Here is a 13,967-nt window from a genome sequence, read left to right on the forward strand (position 1 = left end):
ATCACTATAGGGGAGCAGAGGGTGTGGAGACATCACTATAGGGGGGCAGAGCTTGTGGAGACATCACTATAGGGGTGCAAAGGGTGGGGAGACATCACTATAGGGGTGCAGAGGGTGTGGAGACATCACTATAGGGGTGCAGAGGGTGTGGAGACATCACTATAGGGGTGCAGAGGGTGTGGAGACATCACTATAGGGGGGCAGAGGGTGGGGAGACATCACTATAGGGGGGCAGAGCTTGTGGAGACATCACTATAGGGGTGCAGAGGGTGTGGAGACATCACTATAGGGGTGCAGAGGGTGTGGAGACATCACTATAGGGGAGCAGAGGGTGGGGAGACATCACTATAGGGGGGCAGAGGGTGGGGAGACATCACTATAGGGGGGCAGAGGGTGGGGAGACATCACTATAGGGGGGCAGAGGGTGTGGAGACATCACTATAGGGGTGCAGAGGGTAAGGAGACATCACTATAGGGGTGCAGAGGGTGGGGAGACATCACTATAGGGGGGCAGAGGGTGGGGAGACATCACTATAGGGGGGCAGAGCTTGTGGAGACATCACTATAGGGGAGCAGAGGGTGTGGAGACATCACTATAGGGGGGCAGAGCTTGTGGAGACATCACTATAGGGGGGCAGAGGGTGGGGAGACATCACTATAGGGGGCAGAGGGTGGGGAAACATCACTATAGGGGGGCAGAGGGTGTGGAGACATCACTATAGGGGGGCAGAGGGTGTGGAGACATCACTATAGGGGGGCAGAGGGTGGGGAGACATCACTATAGGGGGGCAGAGGGTAAGGAGACATCACTATAGGGGGGCAGAGCTTGTGGGGACATCACTATAGGGGGGCAGAGGGTGTGGAGACATCACTATAGGGGGGCAGAGGGTGGGAAGACATCACTATAGGGGGGCAGAGGGTGTGGAGACATCACTATAGGGGTGCAGAGGGTAAGGAGACATCACTATAGGGGTGCAGAGGGTGGGGAGACATCACTATAGGGGGGCAGAGGGTGGGGAGACATCACTATAGGGGGGCAGAGCTTGTGGAGACATCACTATAGGGGAGCAGAGGGTGTGGAGACATCGCTATAGGGGGGCAGAGCTTGTGGAGACATCACTATAGGGGGGCAGAGGGTGGGGAGACATCACTATAGGGGGGCAGAGGGTGGGGAAACATCACTATAGGGGGCAGAGGGTGTGGAGACATCACTATAGGGGGGCAGAGGGTGTGGAGACATCACTATAGGGGGGCAGAGGGTGGGGAGACATCACTATAGGGGGGCAGAGGGTAAGGAGACATCACTATAGTGGGGCAGAGGGTGTGGAGACATCACTATAGGGGGGCAGAGCTTGTGGGGACATCACTATAGGGGGGCAGAGGGTGTGGAGACATCACTATAGGGGGGCAGAGGGTGGGGAGACATCACTATAGGGGTGCAGAGGGTGTGGAGACATCACTATAGGGGGGCAGAGCTTGTGGGGACATCACTATAGGGGGGCAGAGGGTGGGGAGACATCACTATAGGGGAGCAGAGGGTGGGGAGACATCACTATAGGGGGGCAGAGGGTGGGGAGACATCACTATAGGGGAGCAGAGGGTGGGGAGACATCACTATAGGGGGGCAGAGGGTGTGGAGACATCACTATAGGGGGGCAGAGGGTGTGGAGACATCACTATAGGGGAGCAGAGGGTGGGGAGACATCACTATAGGGGAGCAGAGGGTGGGGAGACATCACTATAGGGGGGCAGAGCTTGTGGAGACATCACTATAGGGGGGCAGAGCTTGTGGAGACATAACTATAGGGGGGCAGAGGGTGTGGAGACATCACTATAGGGGAGCAGAGGGTGGGGAGACATCACTATAGGGGAGCAGAGGGTGGGGAGACATCACTATAGGGGGGCAGAGCTTGTGGAGACATCACTATAGGGGGGCAGAGCTTGTGGAGACATAACTATAGGGGGGCAGAGGGTGTGGAGACATCACTATAGGGGAGCAGAGGGTGGGGAGACATCACTATAGGGGGGCAGAGCTTGTGGAGACATCACTATAGGGGGGCAGAGGGTGGGGAGACATCACTATAGGGGTGCAGAGCTTGTGGAGACATCACTATAGGGGTGCAGAGGGTGGGGAGACATCACTATAGGGGGGCAGAGGGTGGGGAGACATCACTATAGGGGGGGCAGAGGGTGTGGAGACATCACTATAGGGGTGCAGAGGGTGTGGAGACATCACTATAGGGGTGCAGAGGGTGTGGAGACATCACTATAGGGGGGCAGAGGGTGTGGAGACATCACTATAGGGGGGCAGAGGGTGTGGAGACATCACTATAGGGGGGCAGAGGGTGGGGAGACATCACTATAGGGGGGCAGAGCTTGTGGGGACATCACTATAGGGGGGCAGAGGGTGTGGAGACATCACTATAGGGGGGCAGAGCTTGTGGAGACATCACTATAGGGGTGCAAAGGGTGTGGAGACATCACTATAGGGGTGCAGAGGGTGTGGAGACATCACTATAGGGGGGCAGAGGGTAAGGAGACATCACTATAGGGGTGCAGAGGGTGTGGAGACATCACTATAGGGGGGCAGAGGGTGTGGAGACATCACTATAGGGGGGCAGAGGGTGTGGAGACATCACTATAGGGGAGCAGAGGGTGTGGAGACATCACTATAGGGGGGCAGAGCTTGTGGAGACATCACTATAGGGGGGCAGAGGGTGTGGAGACATCACTATAGGGGAGCAGAGGGTGGGGAGACATCACTATAGGGGGGCAGAGCTTGTGGAGACATCACTATAGGGGGGCAGAGGGTGTGGAGACATCACTATAGGGGTGCAGAGGGTGTGGAGACATCACTATAGGGGGGCAGAGGGTGGGGAGACATCACTATAGGGGTGCAGAGGGTGTGGAGACATCACTATAGGGGGGCAGAGGGTGTGGAGACATCACTATAGGGGGGCAGAGGGTGGGGAGACATCACTATAGGGGTGCAGAGGGTGTGGAGACATCACTATAGGGGGGCAGAGGGTGTGGAGACATCACTATAGGGGAGCAGAGGGTGGGGAGACATCACTATAGGGGAGCAGAGGGTGTGGAGACATCACTATAGGGGTGCAGAGGGTGTGGAGACATCACTATAGGGGTGCAGAGGGTGTGGGGACATCACTATAGGGGGGCAGAGGGTGTGGGGACATCACTATAGGGGTGCAGAGGGTGTGGGGACATCACTATAGGGGAGCAGAGGGTGGGGAGACATCACTATAGGGGTGCAGAGCTTGTGGAGACATCACTATAGGGGAGCAGAGGGTGTGGAGACATCACTATAGGGGGGCAGAGCTTGTGGGGACATCACTATAGGGGGCAGAGGGTGTGGAGACATCACTATAGGGGTGCAGAGGGTGTGGAGACATCACTATAGGGGGGCAGAGGGTGTGGGGACATCACTATAGGGGGCAGAGGGTGTGGAGACATCACTATAGGGGAGCAGAGGGTGGGGAGACATCACTATAGGGGTGCAGAGGGTGTGGAGACATCACTATAGGGGGGCAGAGGGTGTGGAGACATCACTATAGGGGGGCAGAGGGTGGGGAGACATCACTATAGGGGTGCAGAGGGTGTGGAGACATCACTATAGGGGGGGGCAGAGGGTGTGGAGACATCACTATAGGGGGCAGAGGGTGTGGGGACATCACTATAGGGGGGCAGAGGGTGTGGAGACATCACTATAGGGGGGGCAGAGGGTGTGGAGACATCACTATAGGGGTGCAGAGCTTGTGGAGACATCACTATAGGGGGCAGAGGGTGTGGGGACATCACTATTGGGGTGCAGAGGGTGTGGAGACATCACTATAGGGGGGCAGAGGGTGTGGGGGCATCACTATAGGGGGGCAGAGGGTGTGGGGACATCACTATAGGGGGGCAGAGGATGTGGAGAAATCACTATAGTGGGGCAGAGGGTGTGGAGACATCACTATAGGGGGCAGAGGTCGCAGTAAGACCCAAGACCATGGTGCCTAAGTTTCCCGTCACAGGAAAATATTATTATCAATGGCTAATGGTAGGTGGTAGGTGGTAGACAGTGGATAATAGGTGGTGGATGGTAGGTGGTGGTTGGTAGGTGGTAGGTGGCGGATGATAAATGATGGATGGTAGATGGTGGGTGGTAGATAGTAGGTGGTGGATGGTGGGTGGTAGGTGCTAGCTGGTGGATAATAGGTGGTGGATGGTGGATGGTGATTGGTAGATCGTGGATAATAGGTGGTGGATGGTAGGTGGTGGTTGGTAGGTGGTAGGTGGCGGATGATAAATGATGGATGGTAGATGGTGGGTGGTAGGTGGTAGATAGTTGATGGTAGATGGTAAATAGTGGATGGTAGATGGTGGGTGGTAGGTGGTAGATAGTAGGTGGTGGATGGTAGATGGTAAATAGTGGATGGTGGGTGGTAGGTGGTAAATGGTGGATGGTAGGTGCTAGATGGTGGATAATAGGTGGTGGATGGTAGGTGGCGGATGATAAATGATGGATGGTAGATGGTGGGTGGTAGATAGTAGGTGATGGATGGTAGGAGGTAGATGGTGGGTGTAGATGGTAGGTGGTAGGTGGTGGATAATAGGTGGTGGATGGTAGGTGATAGATGCTGGGGCCTTGTACATGTCCAGAGCTGAAATTGTAGAGCAGGGAATCTTGTGGTAACCTACTGTGACGGACACGACCCCTGCAGAGCACTCTAACCTCCGCTCTGTAGAGGCCGCCATGCCTTCTGCGTGTTCTCTGCTTGCCGAGACGCTTTCATGAATATTTCACATTACTCTCAGAATATTAATCTTTCATTTACATCCCTAAACATTCGGCTCATGCATTGAAATGTATTTAAATGACATATTACGGGTTGGGAGCGGCAGAGTTTTTGTCATTAGGAGCGTTTTCCCCATTATTGTCGTAGCTCGTACACTCCGAGGAGACCATCACATTTTCATGAACTCGTCCTCTTCAAAGAGATTGTAATTTCACATTTATAGAAGACTGGAATTAGGGGGCAGAGAGAGGGGGCTCTCCTTTTTGGGGGGAGAGGTCGGCTTTACGCTTGTTTGTGCGTCTGGCGGAGGACGCATTATGCAGTTCTGATAATATAAAACACTACTTTGCATTTACTGTGTAACAGAGGGAACATCTATCAGGAGAATTTATCTATAATGCGCTGAAGACGCTTGGCCGGGGATGGGGGGATGCAGATGCCGTCACCCATTGTAGATTTAAAGGGGTACTCCAGAAAGTAATAATATTTTAGTTGATAAATCCGATGTGGACCACATACATAGGTGTAAAGGAGAACAAATGGGCTGATTTTAGGTACAGTAACTTTAATACTTGTAAAGTTCTTCTCCCCGTTAATTTAATCACTTCTAGGTTTCTTCCATGACCTATGACCCCGCTGTTACCATATAACACTGCATTCACAATCTCACAGTCTCCTTTGCTTGCAGGCTTAGTGGAGACAAACTGCAAGCACTTTCTGGAGCTTGCAGTTGAACTGAGCATGCCCGACCACCTTAGTGGGTCGTAACCATGGCAACAGATTATCAGAATGATGCAGACACATGGGGGATTAGAAATGTTTAGACCTGGTCTCCGTAACCAGACAATCTGTAACAGTGTGGACTCACTGGACTCTTAGTGGTTTGGCTTTGTGCCACACCAGGGAGCGGAGTCTAACTGTCTTGTAGGTCTTCACCCTTTACCCCACTCCAGGATGTAGAATCTGGACTACTGTGGCCGGAGGACACCAGGTCCCTTCTAATTGTGGTCCTGGTGTGAGCACCAGCTGGTTCCCGAAAACCAGGCAGAGTCGGTACAAGACATCGGGGAACAGGCCAAGTACATGTGGTCAGACAGGGAAGGATTCGGGCAGGCTTAAAGACACGTATCCAGCAATGAGAACAATCCGCAGCAGTCATCTTACATAGCATAAATTTATTGAAAGAACAGGGTGTCCGGAGGACAGTAGGCTTCTCGGCAGGACAGGAAATCCGAGTCAGCAACAGGAGAGGCAAACAGTATGGACAAGGGTCAGACAGAAAGAGTAATCCAAAGACACAAGTCAGGATAAACAGGAATTTAGCAGACAGACTCCTAAGCTACCTATGCAGGAATGCAACAATGCTCAGGCAAGGAGGTGCAGGTGGAGCTAGGTTAAATAAAGGCAGGTGGCCCTGGATTGGCAGGCAGCAGTAGCAGGTGGAGACAAGCTATAAATCCAGGGCATGTAGCCACCTGCACACCCTAGTGGCCAGAGGTATCATTGCAGCAGGGATCAGAAGGAGAATGAAGCCCCAGGATCAGCATGGAGCACAGCAGAGAAGCTGACAGGAGCAGGGTGGAGAGCAGGAGCAGGATCCAGAGGTGTCGCATAAGGTAAGTAACAGATAACCATGCTGCTCAGTAATGTTACACAATCCCTTTAAGTTTTGCAACAGAATTTCTTTGGCCCCTCCTGACATATAAAGTTTTTGGACAAAGAAGTAAAAAGGAAGAAGAAGGACCTGTGCCCGTGTATTGATCTTTGATTAGTCTTCACACCACCTTATGCCCACTAGACTCGGCTAAACCTTCCTAGAGGGTGACACAGGCCCCAGACCTTGTTACCTGGGATGAGGGGAATGCTGAGGGTTCCCTGCTGACACCTGCGCTGCGAGATAAAGTTTATAGGCTACTGCAACTTTGCTCTATCTAGATCCGTTCCGAGCTCTTTGGCTTAGTTGTGGATACTGTCCGGCTCTGTTACGTCTCCTAGTCCACGGCGTGGGTTGAGGTTGTCTCTGACTTGTCCTCTCCTAAGAGGGTTTTAACAGTGCATAGTGCTGTGTAGCATTACTGAGGAGAAAACTGTTAGCTGAGTGCTGTCTTGTTTCCTACCCATACGCGGTTCTAGTTAAGACTGACCCTTGAGGGTACGGGGACCTGGCAGAGGGCCAGGGCCCAGACAAAACCACTGTGGAGAGCCGGTGTCCTTCCTCCACAATGTCCAACAAGACCTTTGCACCTCCTCCACCCATGTGACTTCCTTCCCTAGCGTAACTAATGTGCGCTGTGAGTGGGTAAAGAGTGCAACAGAAGAAGTAAGAAGGGAGTTGATAGGAGAGAAGAAAGACAGATTCCTTCTGGTCTACAGATTCGTGTAACACATAAAGAAACAATAACCCTTTATACACTTCAGCTGTGCGGCTTCCAAATACACATATCTAACACAGTGACATCTAGTGGCGAAACTTTATCACTACTTTAATCACCACACAAGTACAATAAGTACAGACTTTTACAAAGGATGTATAGACCTGTAACACCCGTGGTAGGACACCACAACATATCTTAGTTCTTTGGTACTGGAGAACCCCTTTAACCATGACAGCAGAGAAGATACAACAACTCTTATAACTCGTATAACTGAATTGCTGCATTTGTGCTAAAGGAAGAAAAAAAAAGTAGGAAATAGCAGAAGTGACGGTAAGTCTGGTGCGAGCTCCGCGGGGGTGGAGCCTGATGGTTGCAGTAGTAAATCTGTGTCTCATGCTCCACCCCCTCCACTAGATGGCATACATACAGAATTACATATACAGAACATAACCCAGGAATCAGGAATAGTCATATCCTACCTTATCACTTCTTGTTTGGCCTCTGGAGGAGCCTGAACCGCCATGTTGTATCTTCATGGGGTGCGGGTGAAAAGCAGGAAAACCCCAAATGTCCTAAATAGAGAATTGGTGAAGAACAAGTGTTTGTTCATTTTTTGCATAGAGATTTACATCCAACCCCCTAAGTGTAGTAACCTGTCATTGCTGCCTGAACAAGAGTCATAGGGGCGGTCCCCGGGGGATTCTCGGTGCTTCACCATCCTAGACAGGTAGATCTCATTCTATACCCAAACAGGGGAAGATCTATCAATCAAGGCTGGTGGGGAGGATCCGGACTATGGGGGACCACCCTGATGACTGGTGGTACAGGCAGCATTACATTGATGACGGGCTGCCTTAAAGCTATTCATAAGCTGTAGATTTAAAGGGTTTAGAAAAAAATGGCCGCTTTCAAAATGAGTTCCAGAGATCCTGTCCCGCTGAATGAGCCGTCTGATCTGCGGGCATCCTGTGAGAGGAAGAGCGGAGAAGATTCATGTTAGGAACCGGACAGCAGGACAAGACAAACAGTGAGCCCTAAGCTCAGCCCCGCCCACTGTCCTCTACCTATTTGCCACAATCCGCCCTAAAATGGCGGCGAGCAACTGGGCGGCAGTCCCTGCGCTGGCTAGGTGGGACACAAGGACAAGACAGACAGACAAAACACAATAACGAATGGTCAACAGTCCGGGTCACAACAAACGGGCAGCAAAAGTACAAAATCACAATCCGAAGGCAAAGTCAATATACAGGCAGTATGGTCAGGGGCAGCAGCAAACAAGAAAGGTCAGAGAGGCAAAGCAGGGTCAGAATCAACAGAGCAAGAATAGAAACACAGAACCAGGCAGAGACAAGCTCAATATCCGGCCAAGATATCCCAGACTGAGGTAGTTATATAGGAGGCCAGGGTTCTGATCCAGAACATAATTGGACCATTCCCCTGATCTCCAAGCACAGACAGCTGAGAACAAAACAGATCCACTGGCAGGAAGACCTGTCAGTCACAGCAGAACCAAAACACAGATTAACCCTGACATGGCCAGACAGAACTCAGCAGGTGAAGTCGGGTGTGTCTCCCAAAGAGAGCAAATAAACCAGTGTTCAGACACAGCAAAACAAAACACAGAACAGAATAAGAGAATATCAGTGCCTTCTCGGCCGCACAGCACGAGCAGAGGGGTGCATAATGCTCCGCAAAGATACAGTCCTGACAGTACCCCCCCTTTTACGAGGGGCCTCAGGACCCTCACAGGACTCAACCTCACTTAGAAGATTGCCATCTGACTCCCATTCATCAGAAGACGAGTCCATGGCATGGAGAACAGGCTTACTGACAGGACGAGCAGAACAACATGTTAAATTCACATCAGATACAGGCAAATCAGGTACAACAGAACTAGAAATATTAATTTCGCCGGAGGGTACCTGTGCGCCCAAGTGACCTTCCTGGGAGTCACCTGGACGCCGATGATCTGGGTGCAGATTTTCTTGCCGCTTGGGACGCTTGTGGCAGAAACTGATGAAATGGCCACTGTCACCACAGTAGTAACATAGACCATTGTGTCTCCGGTGTTCTCGCCTGGTCTTGGCGTCTAATAGTCCCAGCTGCATGGGCTCGTCCTCAGGAATAGTAGGGGTAACAAGAGGGGTTTTGACAGAATAGGAGACAGATTGTTTAGAAGAGTCAGAGTCTACTTTCTCCCTATGTCTGTCACGGAGCCTGCGGTCTATACGAATAGCCAAATTCATGGCCTGCTTAAGGGTGGAAGGTTCTGGATGCCCTGTCCAGGCATCCTTAATGCCATCAGACAACCCCTGCTTAAACTTGCATCTAAGTGCAGGATCATTCCATCCGGATGGAACGCACCACTGGCGGAACTCTGCACAATACTCCTCCACCGGTCGCTTGCCCTGTCTCAAAGTAGTCAACTGCCTCTCAGCTGCTGCTGCCCTGTCAGGGTCATCATAGAGTAACTCCAATGCAGAGAAAAACTGATCCACAGAAGATAACTCAGTGGCATCTGGAGGCAAAGAAAAAGCCCACTCCTGCGGAGGTCCTTGTAAGAGTGACATAATAATGCCCACTCTCTGGCTCTCATCCCCAGAGGACCGGGGACAAAGTCTGAAAAACAACTTACATCCCTCTCTGAAGATCCGAAAGGCCTTTCTTTCGCCTTTGAACCTATCAGGAAGCTGCACTGGAGGTTCTGGGGGAGCAGCAGCAGATAGCATGGCATTTTGGCCCAGGAAAGACTCTACCTGCTGCACCCGTTGCGTAAGGTCCAGAACAAGCTGGTTGAGACTTTGCATTTTCTCAACCAGAGCTTTCATGGGGTCCATAGCAAGGTGGAGAGAGAGAAAAAAAAAAAAAAAAAAAAAAAAAAGTATGGCCGGATATTCTGTTAGGAACCGGACAGCAGGACAAGACAAACAGTGAGCCCTAAGCTCAGCCCCGCCCACTGTCCTCTACCTATTTGCCACAATCCGCCCTAAGATGGCGGCGAGCAACTGGGCGGCAGTCCCTGCGCTGGCTAGGTGGGACACAAGGACAAGACAGACAGACAAAACACAATAACAAATGGTCAACAGTCCGGGTCACAACAAACGGGCAGCAAAAGTACAAAATCACAATCCGAAGGCAAAGTCAATATACAGGCAGTATGGTCAGGGGCAGCAGCAAGCAGGAATGGTCAGAAATACAAAGCAGAGTCAGAATAAACAGAGCAAGAATAGAAACACAGAACCAGGCAGAGACAAGCTCAATATCCGGCCAAGATATCCCAGACTGAGGAGGTTATATAGGAGGCCGGGGTTCTGATCCAGAACATAATTGGACCATCCCCCTGATCTCCAAGCACAGACAGCTGAGAACAAAACAGATCCACTGGCAGGAAGACCTGTCAGTCACAGCAGAACCAAAACACAGATTAACCCTGACATGGCCAGACAGAACTCAGCAGGTGAAGTCGGGTGTGTCTCCCAAAGAGAGCAAATAAACCAGTGTTCAGACACAGCAAAACAAAACACAGAACAGAATAAGAGAATATCAGCGCCTTCTCGGCCGTACAGCACGAGCAGAGGGGCGCATAATGCTCCGCAAAGATACAGTCCTGACAATTCATATATAGGTGTGTGGGAAAAGATTCTGGAGAACATGTAGTTTCATTGTTTTAATTGGCTTAGAAGTCCAGTGGGTGGTCCCACTTCTAGTCATTGATTAGAACCGCCCACTGGACTCCTATGCCCAGAAATAAATCAACAAAAAGCAACATCTGCTGAGTATTGGCCACAAATCTATATCTGTATCCAGAACCTGGTGGTCAGACAGGTCAGACTGCTGGCTCAATGGGCAGAATCCCTTTAAATATAACGCAGCATTCACCACCGTGCAGGAAAGCAGAGAGCGGGGTTTTTTCTAGACTTTTTGATGCCTCGGCATAAATTATAAATAAAGAAAATGACCATCCAGGGAATCCAGAGATCTGTGAATGTGCCGGCTACAACTTCCACAAGGACGGAGCCCGGATGGAGCGCAGCTCTGAGGTTACCTTGTTGTAAATGCGGCCTGTAGATTGAGGTTAGATACAAGCCGCAGATTTGTGGCTTTATCTCAATCTCAATGGGATGACTGGCAGGTTAGTAAATGACATAGTAATAGGGGCGGTCACAGACACGTAGCTGCTGCTCGTGGATATCATCGGTCATCGGAACATTATACAAAACTATCACTTACAGCATGATGCCCTGTGCTGAACAACGCCACAGAGAGAGGAACAGACAGGAGACGAATGCAACCTCACCGAAATAATCTCCTGAGATGTTCTGAAACAGGTGGGACAGGAGAGCTGTGGGAGGAGGGAGAGCAGGGTGGGAGGACTATGATAAAGGAATGAAGGAAAGCAATGCATTCTGGGGACTGTAGTATCGGTGGAGATGGTGAGGTGAACATTACATACTTAATGGATTCTTGGTGGTTTCAGAACTGGTGCAGACGGGTAAGCAATGTCATATACTTCTGCAGCAATGTTATGTGTTGTTACCTGATGGCGGAGGACCCCTTTAAGAGTCGTGCTGCACTTGCTTCGTGAGTGAGGTGTCACTGTCATTTATTAGCTGCCGCTGTGTGATGAATCTGTCAATCATCGGCGGACAGGCGGGGGGGGGGGGGCAGTGGGTAGAGAATACTCGGATCTGGCGCTGAGTTTGCACTTTTAGTCATTGATGATGAAATATTATGAAGCCGCCGATCCCTAAAGAAGCAACACAGGGAGCGAACGTGGGGGAGAGAACGTCCCAAAGTTATAAGGGGAAAAATGCTGGGAAAACCGCAGTGTGGGGCCCGTCCTGGTCCTCGCTGCCTCCCCCATTACTGGTGCTGGGGATAATATATCTCATAGTCAGAATAATATAGAACCCGAAGCAGCATCATAAGAAAGAATCGAGAGGAGGGAACGGCCATTCCTGGAGCTCGGGAGACGACTGGAGGACAGGAGGCGACGACTGCTCATAAATATCAGGGACGGCTGCCGGGGGATCCTCTCCTCTGTCAGAAATCCACAGGAAAGGAATAAATCCCCGGTATTTAGGGTCATTTCTCTGCTTTACAACTTACTGCTGACTTGTATATATATATATTCAGATACTGCGGCAGATCCAGTATTAGAGGTGACCTGTCCCCTCCCCGGCGTCACCCGCACAGCATAAGTCTGGGGAAGAGGGAACAAAAACAGTGGTCCAAATACTGTCAGTAGAACCCTGGTGATCCAGAACCCTAGTGCCCCAGAACCAGAGATACAGAACCCTAGTGCCCCAGAACCAGAGATCCATAACCCTAGTGGTCCAGAACCAGAGAACCAGAACCCTAGTGATCCAGAACCAGAGATCCAGAACTCTGGTGCTCCAGAACCAGAGAACCAGAACCCTAGTGATCCAGAACCAGAGATCCAGAACTCTGGTGCTCCAGAACCAGAGAACCAGAACCCTAGTGATCCAGAACCAGAGATCCAGAACTCTGGTGCTCCAGAACCCTAGTGCTCCAGAACCAGAGATTCAGAACTCTAGTGATCCAGAACCCTAGTACTCCAGAAGCCATATCCAGAACCTTTTGTGCTCCAGAAGTCAAGACCCAGAACCTGATATCCAGAACTCTAGTGATCCAGAACTCTAATGATCCAGAACCTGAGATCAAGGACTCTAGTAATCCAGAACCCTGGTACTCCAGAATTCAAGATCCAGAACCCCAGAGCTTCAGAACCTGATGTCCAGAACTCTAGTGATCCAAAACCCTGATGGTGCAGAACTTTAGTGCTCTAGAACACAAGATCCAGACCTGATTATGAGCCCCAGTGATTCAGCATTCCAGTGAGCCCGGACCACCAGTGTTTTTTTCCACTTAATCCAGATTCCAAAAAAACAAAAACGTTTCCAGCTGTTCATAAAGTTATCCTAATGCTGGCCATACAATATGGATAGCGGTCAGATGACATCTCTTTAAAGACCCATACACGTGTATGCTCAGCTGCATGTGTTATAAATAGGGATTTGCGGCTGCTCTGGACAGTTCCTGACATGGACAGAGGTGGCAGCAGAGAGCACTGTGTCAGACTGGAGAGAATACACCACTTCCTGCAGCACATACAACAGCTGATAAACACTGGAAGACTGGAGAGAATACATCACTTCCTGCAGGATATACAGCAGCTGATAAGCACTGGAAGACTGGAGAGAATACATCACTTCCTGCATGACATACAGCAGCTGATAAGTACTGGAAGACTGGAGAGAATACATCACTTCCTGCAGGACATACAGCAGCTGATAAGTACTGGAAGACTGGAGAGAATACATCACTTCCTGCAGGACATACAGCAGCTGATAAATAATGGAAGGCTGGAGATTTTTACATAGAAGTAAATTACAAATCTACATACCTTTCGGACACCAGTTGTTTGAAAGGATTTCTATTCCCCCAGAGTTCCCCTTTAATACTAATATCAATGGCGGTAAGAGGAAATCTTTATTCCATGTGAGCAGAGAAGGAGATGACCTTTCCCCCCGAGGGATCTGCCGCTTTTCGGCCGTATTCGCTCCTGCCGCGTCTGAACTTTGCTCCATGTTACTTACTGAGCCGACACTGATATAATGTTGGATCATTGAGAGGAGCTCCGGCTGTAAATCACATGGAGGAATAACGGAGGTGACCGAGATGACGCCTTGAATCATTCCTGTCACACGGACATAAAGTCGTCTTTGGCGCACAATGTCGGCCGTGTGAAATATTCCCTGACTTCATGATTTAA

The 13,967-nt window shown here is 50.6% G+C and overlaps 1 protein-coding gene across 2 annotated transcripts in view; it reads right to left on the reverse strand.

Annotated features, from left to right (window-relative positions):
* LOC138790120 (uncharacterized) overlaps positions 1 to 13,967 on the reverse strand; it is a 74,325-nt gene that overhangs the window by 25,692 nt on the left and 34,666 nt on the right. For both annotated transcript variants that reach the window (XM_069969087.1, XM_069969086.1), the window contains exon 4: positions 7,651 to 7,743. In XM_069969087.1, coding sequence (XP_069825188.1) covers positions 7,651 to 7,743 — 93 coding nt within the window. The remainder of the gene's footprint in view (positions 1 to 7,650; positions 7,744 to 13,967) is intronic.

Source organism: Dendropsophus ebraccatus, chromosome 4, assembly GCF_027789765.1.
Source record: "Dendropsophus ebraccatus isolate aDenEbr1 chromosome 4, aDenEbr1.pat, whole genome shotgun sequence".
NCBI classification, from domain to species: Eukaryota; Metazoa; Chordata; class Amphibia; order Anura; family Hylidae; genus Dendropsophus; species Dendropsophus ebraccatus.